General features: G+C 44.6%; 1 protein-coding gene across 4 annotated transcripts in view; it reads right to left on the bottom strand.

Annotated features, from left to right (window-relative positions):
* The window catches only part of sytl5 (synaptotagmin-like 5), a 201683-nt gene that overhangs the window by 30446 nt on the left and 150031 nt on the right, over positions 1-21206 (bottom strand). For 2 of the 4 annotated variants that reach the window (XM_067992854.1, XM_067992856.1), the window contains 3 exons: positions 21069-21189; positions 18498-18644; positions 4666-4741 (listed from right to left, as the gene is read on the bottom strand). In XM_067992854.1, the coding sequence (XP_067848955.1) occupies positions 4666-4741; positions 18498-18644; positions 21069-21189 (344 nt within the window). The remainder of the gene's footprint in view (positions 1-4665; positions 4742-18497; positions 18645-21068; positions 21190-21206) is intronic. The other 2 variants (XM_067992857.1, XM_067992858.1) reach the window with 2 other exon arrangements.

Genomic DNA, 21206 nt, shown 5'->3' with positions numbered 1-21206 from the left:
TAAATTTATAAGTCTAGAGAGACAAGTCAAGGCAGTAGAGCACAGTAGTGATTTAGGTAGAAACAAGCAGAGCGTGTCAAGAAGGGGCAGAGAATTTAACAAGGGTAATAGAGCATTAGTGACAAAGGTCATATCAGGGAAAAATTGTAAAAAGATAAATTTAAAGGTGCTATATCCGAATGCATGAAGCATTCGTAACAAGATAGATGAATTAATGGCACAAATAGAGATAATTGGGTTTGATCTAGTAGCCATTACTGAGACGTGGTTGCAAGGTGACCAAGGTTGGAAACTAAATATTTCAGGGTACTTGACTTTAGAAAAGATAGGCAAAATGGGAAAGGAGCAGGGTTAGGCCTAATAAAGGGTGGGATAATGGCAATAGTGAGAAAATGGCAGTAGTGAGAAAGGATCTTAGCTCAGAAAAATCAGGATGTAGAATCAGTATGGGTGGAGCCAAGAAATAACAAGGGGCAAAAAACACTGGTGGGAGTAGTTTATAGGCCCCCTAACAGTAGCTATAGTGTTGGACAGAGTATAAATCAGGAAATTGGAGGAGCATGTAACAAGGGTAATGCACTAATCGTGAAGGACTTTAATCATCATATAGACTGGGCAAACCAAATTGGCAAAAGTAGTTTGGAGGACAAGTTCATGGAATATATTCAAGACAGTTTTCTAGAATATATTGAGGGATCAACTAGACAACAGGCTATTTTAGATCTAGTATTATGTAATGAGACAGGGTTAATTAGTAATCTTATAGTTAAGGATCCTCTGGGACAGAGTGATCATAATATTTCATATTGAGTTTGAGAGTGATCTAGTTTAAGTCCGAAACTAGGGTCTTAAATTTAAACAAAACCAATTACGTAAGTAGGAGGGGCAAGTTGGCTAAGGTAGATTGGGAAATTAGATTAAAAGATAAGACTTTAGATAAGCAACGATGAACATATAAAGAAATAAATTCATAATTCTCAGCGAATAAACATTCCCTTGAGGAATAAAAACTCCATGGAAAAGTGATCCAACCGTGGCTAACTAGAGAAGTTAAGGATAGTATTAGATTAAAAGAAGAGGCTTACAATGTTGCCAAAAGAGTAGTAAACCTGAGGATTGGGACGGTTTTAGAAGTCAGCAAAAGATGACCAAGAAATTGATTAAGAGGGAGAGAATTGAATATGAGAGTAAACTAGCAAGAAATATAAAAACAGATTGTGAGAGCTTCTACAATGTAAAAAGAGATTAACAAAAGTAAACATGGGTCCCTTAGAGGCAGGGAGAGGAGAAATTATAATGGAGAATAAGGAAATGGCAGAGATGTTAAACAAATATTTTGTATCTGCCTTAACAGTAGGAGACACAAAAAACATACAACAGTGGGGAACCAAGGGTTTAATGAGAGTGAGGAACTTAATGTAATTCATATTAGTAAAGAAAAAGTACTGGAGAAATTAATGGGACTAAAAGCTAACCAATCCCCTGGACTTGATGGCCGATATCCTGGGATTTTTGAGTCGCAACTGCAAAATTTTTGGACTCGGCATTCCCAGTGGGAAGCCTGTACTTTTACGCGCTGACGTTAAACCCGGAAATAAAGCCGGGTTGCGGTTGCGACCCAAAAAACAACTATTTTCAACTCCCACCTGCCCCCAATCCAACCATTATTGGGGTTTAAAATCACCCCCGTTGGCTTTGATCTTCCAGAATTCCCTAGATTGGAAGGTGGCAAGAAAGAAGGAAGAGGGAAAACAGGGAACTATAGGCCAGTTAGCCTGACATCAGTAGTAGGGAAAATGCTAGAATCTATTATTAAGGATGTAGTAATGGGGCACTTCGAAAATTATAATATAATTAGGCAGAGTCAATATGGTTTTATGAAAGGGAAACTGGTTTTGACAAATCTATTAGAATTTTGAGGGTGTAACTAGCAGGGTAGATAAGGGGGAAATCAGTGGATGTAGTATATTTGGATTTTCAAAAGGCATTCGATAAGGTGCCACACAAGAGGTTGTTACACAAGATTAAGGCTAATGGGATTGGGGTAATATATTGGTATGGATTGAGGATTGGTTAACGGACAGAAAACAGAGAGAGTAGGAATAAACGGGTCATTTTCGGGTTTGCCGATTGTAACAAATGGGGTGCCGCAAGAATCTGTGCTTGGGCCTCAGCTGCTTACAATATATATCAATGATTTAGATGAGGGGACCGAGTGTAATATATCCAAGTTTGCTGATGATACAAAGCTAGGTGGGAAAGTAAGCTGTGAGGAGGACACAAAGAGGCTGCAAAGGGATTATAGACAGGTTAAATGAGTGGGCGAGAAGGTGGCAGATGGAGTATAACGTGGGGAAATGTGAAATTATCCATTTTGGCAGGAAGAATAGAAAAGCAGAATATTTTTTTAAAAAGGTGAGACATGAAGAAATGTTGGTATTAGAGGGATTTGGGTGTCCTTGTACACGAATCACAGAAAGTTAACACAGGTACAGCAAGCAGTTAGGAAGGCAAATGGTATGTTAGCTTTTATTGCAAGGGGGTTGGAGTATAAAAGTAAGGAGGTCTTGCTGCAATTATATAGGGCTCTGGTGAGACCACACCTGGAGTACTGCATAGAGTTTTGGTCTCCTTCCCTCAGGAAGTAGATACTTAGAGGGGGTGCAACAAAGGGTCACTAGATTGATTCCTGAGATGAGAGGGTTGACCTTTGAGAGATTGAATAGAATGGGACTATATTCTCTGGAGTTTAGAAGAATGAGAGGTGATCTCATTGACACCTTAAAATTCTTAGAGGGCTTGACAGGGTAGATGCTGAGAGGATGTTTCTCCTGGCTGAAGAGTCTAGAACTAGGGGCCATAGACTCGAGATAAGGGGTCGGCCATTTAGGACCGAGATGAGGAAAAATTCCTTCACTCAGAGGGTTGTGAATCTTTGGAATTTTCCAACCCAGAGGGCTGTGGATGCTCAGTCATTGAGTATATTTAAGACTGTGATCGATAGATTTTTGGACACGAAGGGAATCAAGGGATATGGGGATAGGAGGTAGAAGCTCAGCCATGATCTTATTGAATGGCGGAGCAGGCTCGAGGGCCATATGGCCTACTCCTGCTCCTGCTCCTATTTCTTATGTTCTTATGTTCATACGGAACAAGAAAGATTCGAACTTCAGCCTGTGCTGAGTTAGCTGATCTCAGCTGGGGTAATGGAACACCAGCCACAATTGGCCCCAGGATCCACGGGTTAGAGAGGAAAATTAGGAAGGTTCTGTCTCCTGATCACTATCCAGGCTGGAAATACATGTGTACAGATGTTGAGTGATAACAGGTTTGGGTGGTTGTGATGATCTTCACAATTGCAAAGCTTTTAGACACTCAATCAAGGCTCACATTAAAAAAAAGACTTGCATTTATATAGCACCTTTCACAATCTCAGGACACGCCAAAGCGCTTTACAGCCAATTATGTACTTTTTGAAGTGTAGCCAATGTTGTAATGTAGGAAACGTGGCAGCCAATTTGCGCACAGTAAGGTCCCACAAAGAGCAATCTGATAATTACCAGATAATCTGTTTTAGTGATGTTGGTTGGGGGATAAATATTGGTCAGGTAACCAGGGGCAAACTCCCCTTCTCTTTGAAATAGTGCCATGGGATCTTTTATGTTCACCTGAGAGGTCAGACAGGGCCTTGGTTTAATGTCTCATCCTAAAGACGGCACCTCTGACAGTGCAGCATTCCCTCAGTACTGCACTGGAGTGTCAGCTAGATTTTGTGCTCAAGTCTTTTAAGTGGGACTTGAACCCACAATCTCTTGACTCAGAGACGAGTGTGCTACCACTGAGCCACAGCTGACACCTAATAGTGACATATGTCCATATTGGCCACTGGGTGAGGTAGCAGAGGGTGCCAGTCGGTCATGGTACCATTCCCCGGCAGGGAGTCGCAGTTTCAAGGGAACAGGGGAAGGTAGAAAAATGGTCAATTTGATCAGTGTCATTGAAAACATTATTCCCACTTTGTGGAATAAATATTTTCATTTTTAATCCTTTGGAATTCACAGGGACTGAGAATGAGAAAATATTACAATCAAAAGAATGTCAGAGCGAGGAAAAGCCATTTAGCTCGCTCTGTCATTCAGATCCTATTTCAGGACCTGATCCGAACATCTTTTAACTTTTTCTACCGATGCCCATGTCCTCTATTCCCACTGGAATCAGCATTTAAATTAACTTCCTTTTGAATTATCCAAGTCAGTCAGCAGTTACTTCACTAGGTGGCACACTATTCCATGTTAACAACGCCAAGCAAAAAGAAGTTATTTCCCAAAGAGAAAGGAAAGTCTGGGTGGAGTATTTTGTTCAAATGCAGGGCTCCTATAAGCTTCCTGATTGGTCCAGCAAGAACTAGGTTGAGTAAACATTACGTTCACTGCTCATCTGCCGAACATATAATTTAACTAATAAGCCTTTTACATTCAAATCACAGCACTGGATTTTACATCTGCTGAGTGTACACTTGTGCAAGGACAAAATACAACATCCACTGATGTGATATAGAGCTGCATGAAAATTCTAATGTACAATTATTCTGATGTTCAACATAAGAATATAATCAAAAATTAAATTAAGATAATGTCAGATTTTGAACAAAGTCGTCTAACTTACCTTCTTCCCATAATCTGATGCATCGCTGTGTTTGCTGGATGCTGGTGAGATCTGTGGCACTGGGGTTGACGTTCTGCTGTGTTTAACAAACGGTAATGAGGACCTGAGATTATCAGGAACTGCTTGCATTGAACTGGTCTCCACTGTACATGAATTTCCCCTGTGGGAGCTCGACAAAACTACATGTCTAAATCCAAACTTTTCAGTGTTTTACTATTGTGAATGGACTTTACAAATGTGCACTCATGCACAGAGCCTCACCTGCTGGGAGTGCATGTTTTCTGTCCCTTAGCTACATGGGGAGTACATCTGTGATTTTCTGATGTGTACTTTTGGCGGGCGAGGCTCCACGCTAGCGGCAATATTTTTAAAAATAAATTGCCGCCTGCACTGTCTAAACATTTAAAATGTACCTGCTGGTCGAGGAGCTCTGTACATAGGTGTGCGCTCACATGCACAGTGATCTCACTGTAGCCTGGATACTCCCTGGTTAGAACCAAAACTGCAGCTCAACCGGAAGCTGCTGTGTAAATGTTTAAGATGTTAAGTGGAAAAGAAAATGTTAACCCTGAACATTTCATATTAGTTAACATAGAAACACAGAAAATAGGAGCAAGAGAAGGCCATTCAGGCCTGCTCCGCCATTCAAAATTATCATGGCTGTTCGTTATAGTTATCTAATATTTAAGTACAGTTGATGGAGACCATTCAGTCTGTCTAGTTCATTCTTCCATAGAAACCAGAGATCCCTTTATCACAGCATCCAACTCATTCTTGAATAAGTTCAGAGTTTTTGCCTCTACTACGCTGTCCAGAAAACCATTCCAGGTATTAATCACTCTGTGTAAAGAAGTGCTTCCTGAACAGAATGTGACCTTTACCAGTTTGTCCATTTGCCCTGTGGTTTAACTTGAAATAGTATTCAGGGTTAACATTTTCTTTTCCACTTAACATCTTAAATATTTCTATAAGGTCCCTCAAGCTGGTTTTTCAGGCTGAACAATGCAAGTTTTTCAAACTTTTTCCCATAACTCAGTCCTCTGACACTACAACCCATTCATTTTACATTAGTAACTGGCAAAATAATGGAAACCAGGATTCAACTTTGTTGCTCTTTTCTGGGCCACTTCCAGGGCCTGAATGTATTCCTTGTACTTTGATTACAAACTGAATGCAGTACTCAAGGTACGACCTGACCAGGGCATTAGACAGCTTCAGCATCACAGCCTCAGGCTGTAAGGTTTATTCATTAATCCTGCACTCCCAGCAAGTCAGAGAATCAGTGCTAGGATGTTATAATCTCTCTCTGGACCCACTCTCCCGTTAGGAAGTCTTTGTACTGCACTGCAGTACATTGAGCATGCTCCACGCTCTACTGATTCAGCATATAGCTCAACATTTTGTTTGTTTTTTAATTGCTGCTTTTGCAATGACTGAACATGGTTAGTGTTGAGTCTATTTTCATTTCCAGATCTTTTACAAACTCTCCCCTAATAAGCTCGACAGCATTTGTTAACTAAATTTGCCCACATTTTTTTCTTCCAATGTGTAAGACCTTGCACCTACCTGTATCAAATTTTCTCTACCGTGGTTCTACCCACTTGCAAATATTGTCTAGGTTCTTCTGTAACTCTATGGCTGCTTCCCAAATTCTACCACCCCTCCCCTAGTTTAGTATAATCTGAAAATTTGACCTATCAACATCATGGGCCCGAATTTAGCAGGCCTGCGGGTTCCCAGCGGGTGGTCCTCCGAGAGCGTGGTCAACACGCTCGGCGAAATTAGTGGGTTGCCCACGCGATCGTAGCAGGCAACCCACTAATAGGAATCAATTACCTGCTCCTCCGGGGTCCACGGCGCTGGCCTGCGCGTCGGTCGGGCTGCGCATGCGCAGTACGATCTGTCAGCTGGAGGCTCTCTAGTTAAAGGGGCAGTCCTCCACTGACAGATGCTGCAACCAATGGGACAAATTGCAGCATGGAGCAGCCCAGGGGGAAGGCTGCTCCCAGTTTAATGATGCCTCACCCCAGGTATCATCAGATGGGGTGAGGAGGAGGGGGAGGACACAGATCTTCCCCCCGGCGGGCGGGAGGAAGCGGCCTGCCTCTGCCACCAAGAAGGCCTGGCTCGAGGTGGCAGAGGGGGTCACCTGCGCCACCAACATATCGCCGACCTGCATACAGTGCAGGAGGCGCTGCAATGACCGCAGTAGGTCAGCCGCAGTGAGAACACGAAGTCTTTCCCCTACACTCCGTCTGCCACAACACTGCCCCCACCCCACATCTCCTTCGGCACTGCCAACACTATTCTGTCACATCACCCTTCATACCCACTCACACCCCATCCTCATCTTACCTCCACCTACTCACCTCGCCAGTACTCACCCTGCCACTAACACGCAACCCACTCCTCATACAATCTCATTGCTCCATCCCATACTCACCCTCTTGTGCATCTCCCTCACGGCCAGCCTCACTCAACCTGCCACCACCTGTGCTGCAGCCACAGGGCATGCATCACATATGTGCAGTAGGCAGCGTAAGGCAAACGTCTCGTCAGCATGAAGGGGGTGCACAAGGGTGTCTGAGGGTTTGTCATGGGTGTTACCCATATTGAATTTCAGAGCAACAAACAGCACACATTATATTGACACCACCACTGCCATGTCTCCGCGAATCCTGTCCGTTGTGTCCAATAATGCCCGCTCCTGGGTATCACTATGAGGACCCACCACTGATGCCACCCATCGTGTTACTGCAGAGTAGGTGCAGGTGTATTTGCAGGGCTCGTCCGCGCAGACGACTGAGAGACATCGGCGGTGTAGCCGGCTGCACCCTGGAAGGATGCGGAGGAGAAGGTGTGGAGGGCAGTGGTGACTTTGACAGCGACAGGTAAGCAGTTGGTGCTGGGGCCAGCCAGGAGCAGCTCGGCATGAAAGAGGCTGCAGATCTCCACGACTACATGTCGAGCGAATCTGCGCCTCCCTGTGCACTGCTGCTCGGAGAAGTCCGGGGAGCTGCGCCTCGGTCTGTGGACCCTGTGGCGAGGGTAGTGCCCTCTGCGATGCATCTCTCTCTGCGGTAGCCCTCCCTCCTGCTGTGCAGGTGGGCGTGCAACAACACCGTGTTGGGGGGATCCACGTCTCTGCGGCGGACGGCGTGGACTGCGAGGCTGCTGGTGCTGGTCATGCTCTTCGTCCTCCGAGGGTCTCCACACACCACCCAACTGGCAGGTATTGGTCTGAGGGGTTGTGCAGGGTAGGTGTGTGGTTCCTCGGACTGGGGCTGCGGTTTCGTGTCGGTCTGTCCTCTGGCTTGGCGGGGGGTGGTGGAGGGCAGGGGTTGCCCTATGTGACGCGGTGGCCTCCTGCGTGGGTGAGGGCTCTCCCCCGTGGAGCGCACCTTGGCACCTGCCACAGGCTGCTGGCTGCAACACGCCTGGTTGGAGGGAGACTGTTTCCCCCAGTGTGGGAAACTCACTGCCTTGAACCGAAAATCCCACACTTCCTCTTTTGACAGCTGCTTCAGCTCATTAACTGACCACAACGAGCAAGGTAAGTACTCTCAAGTGGAACCCCGCTGGCTTTAATTGCCTGCGGGATTCCCACCAGCGGGGCTTGCGCGCGCAGCCCCGCACGTCAGCGCGGTACCCGGAAGTGGCCGGGATTTCGTCGCGATCTGGTCACGTGACCGGATATCGGGATTTTCGGGGCCACCCCGCTGGGAACCCGCCGGAAACACGATCCTAAAATCGAGCCCCATGTTTTTGAATTAAGGTCATTTATATAGATAAGAAACAGTAGCAGTCCCTGGGGCATTCCACTTAGCATAATTCTCAAGCCCGACATCATTCCCTTAACTAATAGTCACTCCACTTCACAAGTAATTAATTGATTGAGAAGCAGTTTGAAATGTCCTGAGGATGTGAGGAGATGTTATTTAAAAGCAAATTCTTTCTTTCTTGACGTCAGCTTGTACAGCAGTCTTTCTTGTGGAACTTTTATCAAAGGCTTCCAGACTCCAGGTACTTTTTAAAAAACATTTCATTGAGCTTTCCAACATCCCCTTGGGTTGCCAATTTTACAAAAAAGCCAAGAAGGTTGGTCAGGCAAGATCAGCCCCTTCTAATTCTGTGTTGGCTGCCACTACAATGTTATTTTTGTATAGATATCTCTCAAGTATGTTCCCAATTATCAATGCCATAATTTTGCCAATTATCAATGCCATAATTTTGCCAGTTACTAATGTAAAACTAATGGGTTGGTTTTATCATCTTTCTTGAATCTAGATACTACATTAGCACGTTTTGAATTCAGTGGGACCTGCTCTGTAATCAGTGGCTCCCTCATGATGACTGTCAGCACTTTATAGATTTCATCCCTAGTCTGACTTAGCACACTCAGGTATATAGCACCTGTCCTTGTGGATTTGTTGGTACTGAGTTCTTTAAGTCAGTGTGAAGGCCTTAGAGAAGAGATTTTCTAGAATGATTCCAGGGATGAGGGACTTTAGTTACGTTGGTAGACTGGAGAAGCTGGGGTTGTTCTCCTTGGAACAAAGATGGTTGTGAGGCAATTTGATAGAGGTATTCAAAATCATGAAGGGTCTAGACAGAGTAGAGAGAGAGAAACTGTTCCCATTAGCAGAAGGGTCAAGAACCAGAGGATATACATTTAAGGTGATTGGCAAAAGAACCAAAGGTGACATGAGGAAAAACTTTTTTTTTTAAACACAGCGAGTGGTTAGGATCTGGAATGCACTGCCCGAGGAGGTGGTGGAGGCAGATTCAATCATGGCCTTTAGAAGGGAACTGGATAAGTACTTGAAAGGAAAAAATTTGCAGGGTTACGGGGATAGGGCGGGGGAGTAGGACTAGCTGGATTGATCTTGTATAGAGCTGGAGCGAACTTGATGGGCCAAATGGCCTCCTTTCTCTGATTCTATAAGTCTGTCTAGGACCACCATGCAAGTGATATCAAGATCATTAAGTTTGGTTGTAGAATCCCTTATGATGGATGGTATATCACTGGATAGGTAAAAATGGAACCAAGTGAGGGCAGTTCGACTGTGCTGGACAATGGAGGAGAGGAATTGGTGAAGAATGGTGCGGGTGATCATGTCAAAGGCTGCAGAGAGGTTGAGGAGGGATAATGCACCATGATTTTGATTAGGGCTATTTCGGTGCTGTGGGAAAGTTGTAAACCTGATTAGGAGGGATTTAAACAGGGAATTGTGACACAGATGGGCAAGGATCTGGAAGGCAACAACACGTTCAAGGATTTTTGGAAGGAAAAGGAGTTTGGAGATGGAGCAGTAGTTTTCAAGGATAGAGGGGTCGAGGGTGGGTTTTGTGAGGAGGGGGGTGATGAAAGTTGTTTTGAAAGGAAGAGGGACAGTGCCTGAAGAGAGAGTGCCATTTCCAGTGTCAGCTAGCATGAAAGGTAAGTTGGATGGTTAACAGTTTAATGGAAATGTGGGTGCTGGAGGTGAGCCTCATGGATGAATTGCCCAGAGGGAGGAGAGGGGAGAGATGGGTGTTCAGAATTAGGGTGGGAGGAGACCTGGGGAGCGGTTTGGCTTGATGAGCAAGGGGAAGAGGAGTGCAGCAGAGGCAGCTGAACAGATAGTTTCTATCATGGTGACAATTTCAAGAGAGGATGGGGAAAAATTCGCAAAAACTAAAGATATACAATAGGACTCAGCAGTATCAGAGACTGATGGATTTCCATAATCTTTCCAATTTATTCTGAAGTAGTTTATAGGGCTTAATTTAAGCTTATAATTCTATGTTATAATGCTCATTGGTTATTCAATCAGTTCAATGGAAAGAAAATTCATACATCATAACGAAAAATAAAGTCCATTTTTCCCAACTTGTCCTATTTTGGGCTTGACATAAGATAGCAAGCCAAGGGTACTTCTGCTACTAATTACTAGCCTTAATTATCTGCAGCTGGTTTAGTTTGTATCTACTGCGCAAATACAGCAACGTCATGACATTCAATGTATTTCAGGTGAGGCAGACAGTGAAATGCCGTTTTTGCAAAGCTAACAGCAGAACGATGCAACTCGGACAGCAACTTTTGGATATTCGCATTTAACCGCGCATTTGCTCCTCGCCTGAAGTTGCTGCACCATTTACACATAAATAAATAAAACGACTTCTCTAGCTCCATTTCTGGGGATAGGCTGTCAACCAATATCTACTATAGGCCAACTGACTCCCACAGCTACCTTGATTACACTATCTCCCACCCCGCTTCCTGTAAAGGGCTCTATTCCCTTCTCCCAGTTTCTCTGTCTAGACCCATCTTTTGTTTCTTTACTTGTCCCATTATCACCCTCCTTGCCTTGCAATCCCTTTTGTCATTTAATCATTTCTGCCCTCCATCCTATCCAGGACCTTCCCTTTTGTTCTTTCCTCCCCTCCCCTTCCTCCCCACCTTTGCCTGCCTCTGCACTTGCTTAAAAATCATTAAATCTTCAACTTCTTCCAGTTCTGACTTGCTGAGTATTTCCAGCATTTTCTGTTTTTATTTCAGATTTCCAGCATCTGCAGTATTTTGCTTTTGACTTATTGGGCTCGAATTTAGCAGGCCTGCGGGTTCCCAGCGGGTGGTCCTCCGGGAGCGTCGAAAACGCGGACGGCGAAATTAGTGGGTTGCCCACGCGATCGTAGCAGGCAACCCACTAATAGGAATCAATTACCTGCTCCTCCGGGGTCCACGGCGCTGGCCTGCGCGTCGGTCGGGCTGCGCATGCGCAGTACGATCTGTCAGCTGGAGGCTCTCTAGTTAAAGCGGCAGTCCTCCACTGACAGATGCTGCAACCAATGGAACAAATTGCAGCATGGAACAGCCCAGGGGGAAGGCTGCTCCCAGTTTAATGATGCCTCACCCCAGGTATCATCAGATGGGGTGAGGAGGAGGGGGAGGACACAGATCTTCCCCCCGGCGGGCGGGAGGAAGCGGCCTGCCTCTGCCACCAAGAAGGCCTGGCTCGAGGTGGCAGAGGGGGTCACCTGCGCCACCAACATATGGCCCACCTGCATACAGTGCAGGAGGCGCTGCAATGACCGCAGTAGGTCAGCCGCAGTGAGAACATGAAGTCTTTCCCCTACACTCCGTCTGCCACAACACTGCCCCCACCCCACATCTCCTTCGGCACCGCCAACACTATTCTGTCACATCACCCTTCATACCCACTCAAACCCCATCCTCATCTTACCTCCACCTACTCACCTCACCAGTACTCATCCTGCCACTAACACGCAACCCAATCCTCATACAATCTCATTGCTCCATCCCATACTCACCCTCTCGTGCATCTCCCTCACGGCCAGCCTCACTCAACCTGCCACCACCTGTGCTGCAGCCACAGGGCATGCATCACATATGTGCAGTAGGCAGCGTAAGGCAAACGTGTCGTCAGCATGAAGGGGGTGCACAAGGGTGTCTGAGGGTTTGTCATGGGTGTTACCCATATTGAATTTCAGAGCAACAAACAGCACACATTATATTGACACCACCACTGCCATGTCTCCGCGAATCCTGTCCGTTGTGTCCAATAATGGCCGCTCCTGGGTAACACTAGGAGGACCCACCACTGATGCCACCCATCGTGTTACTGCAGAGTAGGTGCAGGTGTATTTGCAGGGCTCGTCCGCGCAGACGACTGAGAGACATCGGCGGTGTAGCCGGCTGCACCCTGGAAGGATGCGGAGGAGAAGGTGTGGAGGGCAGTGGTGACTTTGCCAGCGACAGGTAAGCAGTTGGTGCTGGGGCCAGCCAGGAGCAGCTCGGCATGAAAGAGGCTGCAGATCTCCACGACTACATGTCGAGCGAATCTGCGCCTCCCTGTGCACTGCTGCTCGGAGAGGTCCGGGGAGCTGCGCCTCAGTCTGTGGACCCTGTGGCGAGGGTAGTGCCCTCTGCGATGCGTCTCTCTCTGCGGTAGCCCTCCCTCCTGCTGTGCAGGTGGGCGTGCAACAACACCGTGTTGGGGGGATCCACGTCTCTGCGGCGGACGGCGTGGACTGCGAGGCTGCTGGGGCTGGTCATGCTCTTCGTCCTCCGAGGGTGTCCACACACCACCCATCTGGCAGGTGTTGGTCTGAGGGGTTGTGCAGGGTAGGTGGGTGGTTCCTCGGACTGGAGCTGCGGTTTCGTGTCGGTCTGTCCTCTGGCTTGGCGGGGGGTGGTGGAGGGCAGGGGTTGCCCTATGTGACGCGGTGGCCTCCTGCGTGGGTGAGGGCTCTCCCCCGTGGAGCGCACCTTGGCACCTGCCACAGGCTGCTGGCTGCAACACGCCTGGTTGAGGAGGGACTGTTTCCCCCAGTGTGGGAAACTCACTGCCTTGAACCGAAAATCGCACACTTCCTCTTTTGACAGCTGATTCAGCTCATTAACTGACCACAACGAGCAAGGTAAGTACTCTCAAGTGGAACCCCGCTGGCTTTAATTGCCTGCGGGATTCCCACCAGCGGGGCTTGCGCGCGCAGCCCCGCACGTCAGCGCGGTACCCGGAAGTGGCCGGGATTTCGTCGCGATCCGGTCACGTGACCGGATATCGGGATTTTCGGGGCCACCCCGCTGGGAACCCGCCGGAAACACGATCCCAAAATCGAGCCCATTGTGCCTATATTTCTTTGATTGTTCTTGGGATGTGGGCGTTGCTGGCAAAGCCACATTATTCCTAGTTGCCCTGAGGTGGTGGGCTTTCCACTTGAATTGCTGCAATCCTTGTGGGGAGCTTGCTCCCATAATGGTGTTAGGTAGGGAATTCCAGTAAGGTCATTGATGAAGCAATGTCTTTGGGCCATGGACACTGCTGTGAGGAATTTTGGCAGTGGTGTCCTGGGTTTGAAATTATTTGCCTTTAACTATTGTGACCATCTTCCTGTGCACAGTTATGTTCTTGCCTTTGACCCCCATTGACTACAGTATTACTAATTCACCTTGGTACCACACTGGTTGAATGTTGTTTTGATGTCAAGGGCAGCTACTGTCATCTCGCCTCTGTTATGCAGCCATACACAACCTCAGGTGTACGGCACTGATTCCCTGTCACATAGCCACAAAAAGATTTGAGCATAGCTAATTGTTAATTTAATTGAGTATAACTGATATGAACCTGCTTCTGGAAGAACCAATAAGACCAGATCTATTCTAAGGAAGCCTCATGGCTGAATGGAGCAAAACCAGCAGCAGATGTGGAGAAACCTGTGACTTAGACACTCCCATCCTTATCACTTTAGGAAGATCTTTGACAATTGGAGGCAAGAAGATAAATCAAAGTTGTTCTCGGGAAAATAAACTTTTAATGTTAAAAATTATAGCTTGGAATTCGCTGCAAAAGCGATATTGTAGATGAACGGTATTAAGGACTGTTTTTATCTGTGTCTGGTTAGTTCATTAGATGGAACAGTGACCCCTCCCTTCCCATTATGTTGAACAAACAACACGGAAATCAGAGGCTTTTAGGGATGATTTTAAACCCCAAGAACTGGGTGGGTTGGGGACGGGTGAGAGTTGAAAATAGTTGTTTTCTTGGGTTGCAACCGCAAAATGTTCAGATTTTGCATTCCCAGTGGGAAGCCTGTACTTTTACACGCCGACGTTAAACCCAGAAATAACGCCGGGTTGCGGTTGCAACCCAAAAAACTATTTTCAACTCCCATCCGTCCATTCTTGGGGTTTAAAATCACCCCCTTAGACTTCAATTGCTCAAACAGTCTATAATCCCAGTGCTACAGTGCTATTTCTGATTTACTACTTGGATTTCAATAAGGTGTAAATGGGCACATTGTGACCACTAACTATCACATTCACAACGTATAGAATTAATGATCGAATTACGAAAAAAGTCACATTCGGATGGTAGTTTAAGACGAGGAACCGGCACCCTGCTCCAGCCGGATATATATAATTTCTGTTGCTTTTCACTATGCACCAGTGTCCCGATACAGTCAGAATTACACCATTGAATAATAAAAAGCATCTAATGAGGGCAACACAATTATTTCTTAATTTAAACATTAAACTACGATTCCTGTGATTGCACCACATATACTGAGCCCACCAGTGCAATTCTGTAATGGTCTAAATGGCGGTGGGGATCACAGCGGCATTAATTCAGCAAACTTGTTCTTGCCATTGATTTTAATGGGGGTGGTGCTATGATAATTAACTGTTCAACTTTATCGGCGTGGGTCTCACCTGATGTCCAGACACACGTACTGTCCATGAGTGAGCGCTGGACAGTGACTAGGACGTGAAAACCTGGCTAATACTTTTCCTAATTCAGCACACCAAGGCCAAATTTAGCAGCCTCACCACTGGCCCGACTGAGATCCGATAACACAGCACTGACCAAAGATCAAACCATGGCACCTCCGGGGTCTGTATTGCTCAGTACCACACTCCGCATTGCATTTAACCGGAGAGGGAAGCTGAAGAGACTGTTTAGATTTAACTATTTACATAACAACATAAGAAATAGGAGCAGGAGTAGGCCAATCGGCCCCTCGAGCCTGCTCCGCCATTCAATAAGATCATGGCTGATCTGATCCTAACTTCAAATTTAAATTCATGTCCAATTTCCTGCCCGGTCCCCGTAACCCCTAATTCCCTTTACTTCTAGGAAACTGTCTATTTCTGTTTTAAATTTATTTAATGATGTAGCTTCCACAGCTTCCTGGGGCAGCAAATTCCACAGACCTACCACCCTCTGAGTGAAGAAGTTTCTCCTCATCTCAGTTCTGAAAGAGCAGCCCCTTATTCTAAGATTATGCCCCCTAGTTCTAGTTTCACCCATCCTTGGGAACATCCTTACCGCATCCACCCGATCAAGCCCCTTCACAATCTTATATGTTTCAATAAGATCGCCTCTCATTCTTCTGAACTCCAATGAGTAGAGTCCCAATCTACTCAACCTCTCCTCATATGTCCGCCCCCTCATCTCCGGGATTAACCGAGTGAACCTTCTTTGTACTGCCTCGAGAGCAAGTATGTCTTTTCTTAAGTATGGACACCAAAACTGTATGCACTATTCCAGGTGTGGTCTCACCAATACCTTATATAACTGCAGCAATACCTCCCTGTTTTTATATTCTATCCCCCTAGCAATAAAAGCCAACATTCCGTTGGCCTTCTTGATCACCTGCTGCACCTGCATACTAACGTTTTGATTTTCTTGCTCTAGGACCCCCAGATCCCTTTGTACTGCAGTACTTTCCAGTTTCTCGCCATTAGGATAATAACTTGCTCTCTGATTTTTCCTGCCAAAGTGCATAACCTCACATTTTCCAAATCTCCACCCACTCACCCAGCCTGTCTATATCCCCTTATAGGTTTTTTATGTCCTCCTCACTCTCTACTTTCCCACCCATCTTTGTATCATCTGCAAACTTTGATATGTTACACTCGGTCCCCTCCTCCAAATCGTTAATATAGATTGTGAAGAGTTGGGGACCCAGCACCGACCCCTGCGGAAAAACCACTGGCTACTAGTTGCCAGTCCGAGAATGAACAATTTATCCCAACACTCTGCTTCCTGTTAGATAACCAATCCTCCACCCATGCCGGAATATTATCCCCAATCCAGTGATTCTTTATCTTGAGCAATAATCTTTTATGTGGCACCTTGTCGAATGCCTTCTGGAAGTCTAAATACACTACGTCCACTGGTTCCCCTTTATCCACCCTGTATGTTATGTCCTCAAAGAACTCAAGCAAATTTGTCAGACATGATTTCCTCTTCATAAAGCCATGCTGACTTTGTCCTATTAAATTATGTTTATCCAAATGTTCCGCTACTGTCTCCTTAATAATAGACTCCAAAATTTTACCCACCACAGATGTAAAGGGTGATGTAAAGGTTGATGAATGCATGGAATGGACCATTAAGCAAGGCAGACTGGGGTCTGATTGTATCAGAAAATTCAAGAGAGAGTTGGATAAATACCTTGTGAAAATTTTGATGAATGGTATGAGAAGTATTGTGGGATATAATAGTTCTTATACACTGGGATCTGCCAGATGGATTGCAATGATCATTTCCGGCCCTGTTATGTTCGTACGGCATGTGGAACAGATCCCCAGAGAATGTATCAAGTTGGAGTCAGTTGATGCCCTTAAAAAGGGAGCTGGGCTGATGTATATCATTTTTAAAACAAAGTTTGTTTTGTTGAATACTAATTTGGGTGGGCCATCCCTTTCTGAAATTTTAATGGAGTCACCCCTTTATGGGGAGGCACCTGTATTCCAATGGGGTGGAATTTGTCCAATTCTACAGTTCCCATTAGCCAATCTTAAAATAGGACACTTCCAGGTGTCCCCTCTCTGAAAAAGTAATGGTGTTGCCTTCAAATGAGGCACTCATATACCAGTAATGTTTGGCTTGTCCAATCCAACAGATCTATCCTAAAATATGCATCATGTAGTAAAATTTTCTGCCACTTTAATGAAAGGGACATTACAATTAAAATCCATGTAATCTCAAAGCCAGACTAACTGCTCTGGGATCAAGTTTGAAATGCCACCCAGTCTACTAACAGAACAGTAATATAACTATACAGACTGCCATTTACTACAATTTAAAATGATAACAAATACTATCTGGCCTTGGAAATAATATTGTACATCTGAGCAGGTGTACAGGCAGACATGTTTAAGCTTTTTTTTAAAAAATACAGATACAAGTGTGTCTTAAAGTTATGTTTTTCAGAATCTAGAGACCCTATATGTCAAATAGGTCCCCAGAAACACACAAAATCTTATATAGGCCAGAGAGCTTGATTCTATTGTGATTGTAATAACAAAATATTCACAAAGCTCCTCTAAAGGCTCAGTAGGTAAATGCACAACCCATTGAGCCATACACATTGGGAAGGTGGTGCTGAGTTAGCTGATTTCAACTTGGATAGCAGTGAGGCGTAACAGTCCGGCTTTACTGTCCCTATGCTGGGGAATGGAAGAATCTGCCAGGGTCTGCTGCTCCTGACTGTTATCCAATGATTCCTACTGGAAATTACACATGGACGGTCTAGTAAGGTGCCAACACTCACTTTCTAGGCTCAGACATGAAAGTGAGGTACGGAAAGATGGTTAGCAGTCAAACATCATTGGGCAGCGCCTTCGGGGAGGAAGAATGCTCAGGAAAATTAATGACATTTTGAATTAATCCATGGAAAGAACTAGAAAAAATTAAGATCGAGTTGTTTCGTATCATGGAATGAACTTAATGCTTTTTGCATCTCATCAAATTATCAGTTAGTGATGCGCTCGGTTGGCTTCTGATACAAAAATAAGCAAGCTTTCCATCATAAACTCTCTCATTAATAAAACAGAGTAAAGTAAGCAAACTAACACAAATTAACTTTTAATATTAAAAATGTTAGAATGTAATTTAAACCTTAAACAAATAGTGTGAAGCATATTTTCATTAGTCAAAATACATCCCTCTCAGTTTAATGGGAGAATCCAGTGGGCATATTTATCTGTGATATGAACATCCTGTACATGAGCATTGTTGTGTATTTGTATTACCACCAGAGAGCATTCTGTAATAGAGGGTCAGTCTTTAATGCTACATGGTAGATCAGAGTACTTTTCATAATGTGAAACTGAACACAATCTCATTGGCTGCTGCCTCAATGCTCATTATAATCATCTTTAGAAATATCTGGAAAGGTCAACTTCTGAAGCAAACCAAAGAATGGCAGTAGAACACAATCTCCATGTCATTATCAAATGCAAGCACTGAGATAAAACAAATACCTGCCTACAGTTTCAGTAGCTATGTGTGTGTATTTTAAAATATGTGATCCATTACCTGCCAGACCGGGTTGTGGAATGTATACTTTCCATTTCAAAGTCTGAGCCTGCATAGCTAATGCTTCTTCCATTCTCGGACTTTGTGTCTAGTCCCTGATCATTCTGTACCTTCAAATTGGACTTGTGTTTTCTGTCAGGAAGGAAGCTGCCAGAGTGGAAGAAAAGAGCATTGTTATTTTTTGCATAATTACAATGGTGTAGTGGCGGTGGTGGGGAAGGTAGGGGGTAGTGGGGCAGGTCACAGATTTCTGTTTATTCTTTTGGTGTGTTTTTAATGGTGTTTCCTTGTTTTGTACTTGGACTAATCAAGGTGGATTCAATATGAATTCAGATTCTTTTCCTTTCATCCAACCCCATATTTAGATCAGATTTTTTATTAAAATAACTCTCTCACAGCACATCACCAGGGGATCTGTCACCACACAGTGCTTCATTTAACGGACACAGGCAGAGGTCACATCTGATGTCTGAGCTGACCCAGACTGGAGAAACACAGATCAATCCAAACTGTTCACCAATGACAAAACCCAAACAAGCAGGGACTACTGTCAAAATAAGCTTAATGCAAAATCAGCGTGAGTAACTTAAGCAGTTCTAGTTAAAGGACATTTGTCTTCATGAAAACATGGTTGGCAAGCCTTTTTCATTTTCAGTCTCAAAAGGGGAAAGCAAGTGAAGAGAATATCCATATAACCTGGTTACCAAAACTATTTTATTATGTCCTAACACTTGTATGATGATTTATGTCCATTATCTATCATGACATATTTGGATATCATATAGTCCACTTTGCATTAAGTAGTAAATACCAATACATATTTAATGTCCTTTTCACATAAGAATAAGTAGGATAAGAGCAGGCAACTGGGTAGTGCTTTCAATTCTGGGACCTGGGTTTCAATCCAGTGCAGACTGAAGGGATGAATGCCTCCTCTCTCTCTATTGACTGTAAGGGCCCAATATGGAATGAGTTTGGCCAATCTCAATATATTTCTTAGTGGGAGTGGGCCCACAATACAAAAATGCTCCTAATTGGCACTAAATTGACAATTGTGAGGTTGAAATTAAGGCATATTGTTGGCTCATTGTATAGAGAGCTTTACACTTCACCTAATCCATTCTATACCTGATCATGGTGCTGATACTGAGTGAAAAAGTGTAACAATGTTTTGCAGCCATTTCCAGCACTAACATCCCTTAGCTTAATGAGCCCAAAGAAAACAAAGAGAGAAGGGCACTTCGGAATAAGATCGATGTGGGTTAAAAATGCCCCAAACCAAACACTCACCAGCATCTCAAGCTCCATCCTATATGAACACTAACTTGGTGAAACAAGTCCTGCTCACAATCACCTCTGGTCTTGCTCTTCCATGGCTCAACGGCTCCCCACGCATTAAGTTCAAAATTCTCATCACTGTTTACAAATTCCTTCAATGCCTCACCTACCCTAGTTACGAAACCTCCTCCAGTCCTTTGTTCCAGTTCACATTCTCTGCTCTTTCGACTGTGATCTCCTGTGCACCCTCACTCCACCATTGATGGCAGGGCATTGAACTGTCACAGTTCTACGCTGGAACTCTCCCACCCCAAGCTCCTCCAGCTTCTCTCTCCCGCTATCAAAAGCTTTCTCCACAGCTCTCCCCATTACCCATACTTATGGTCCCTAATTTTTCTCTGATACTGCTCAGTACCTATTTCTCCAGTGAAGCAATTTGGGACATTTATTATGATCAAGGTCCAGCATAAATGCAAGTTATTTTTGTTTTGGTTTTGCTTGTGGCAAAGTTTTGGTTATGTAAGTGTACCTTGGTGATTTCAGCTGACATTTTTCTCTCGTAATGCACCCTTAATAACCCATAGACATATAATAGTTTCATGATCAATTTGCAACGGTAGAAAGATGAATTACAATAAAATTATAATAAAGAAATAGAGCTTTGTTGAAAAATGCTACTTTTAAAAGGAATTCACTGATACGATTTTTCTGCAAGCTTCCCCAGTGGATGAGTGCAAAGTGCATTGCATGATGTAGTACTAAGTACATGGATCAGGATGCTCCCATGCTCAATCCTTTGTTAGGTAATTTTAGTCAAGGTAGCAAGGGAAACTTTACAATTGACCTCTGTTTGCTAAGGTTTGGATAAAAAATCTGCCCGGGTTCCTGCTTCTGATTGCTGTCCAGTGACCTCCGCTGGGAGGTGCAAGTGTGCTGTCTTTGGGTTGGAACAGGATAAGCCCCATAGCTGAATAGCCTGCTGAAAGTCAATATCTAACATACGAAGAGTGGCCATTTGGATGAATTATCAGAGGCACCCATGGAACCATATTCAATGTAAGTCAGTCCCTCTAGGACAAAATAGGAAAAGGGGAGAAAATTGGGAAAAGATGTTTCTCCTCAATAACTTAATCAGTTTGGCCAAAGTACTCTTCAGTTACACAGCTCTTACTATTGACAAATCCAGCTGTTTGAATTAAGTCAATTAATACAACAATTTCACTGGGTCAGCATCACAGTAAGAGATTTAATGCAGAAAATACAACCGATCCTTAAGGTTCTTCTCTTACTTACTTGAGCCGTCTGAGTGCATCTGGAACTATTTTCTTCTCATTTCTAGTTAACGTGGGGGTCCTTGGAGCTTCCTCTGTATTTTGCTGACTTGTTTTTCCCTTTGCCTGGGCAGTCTTGCCTCCTGATTGGAGGGAAAGA

The sequence above is a fragment of the Heptranchias perlo genome, chromosome 11, assembly GCF_035084215.1.
Source record: "Heptranchias perlo isolate sHepPer1 chromosome 11, sHepPer1.hap1, whole genome shotgun sequence".
NCBI classification, from domain to species: Eukaryota; Metazoa; Chordata; class Chondrichthyes; order Hexanchiformes; family Hexanchidae; genus Heptranchias; species Heptranchias perlo.
The sequence above is the reverse complement of the archived record's forward strand: the minus strand, read 5'-3'. Positions and strand labels throughout refer to the sequence as shown.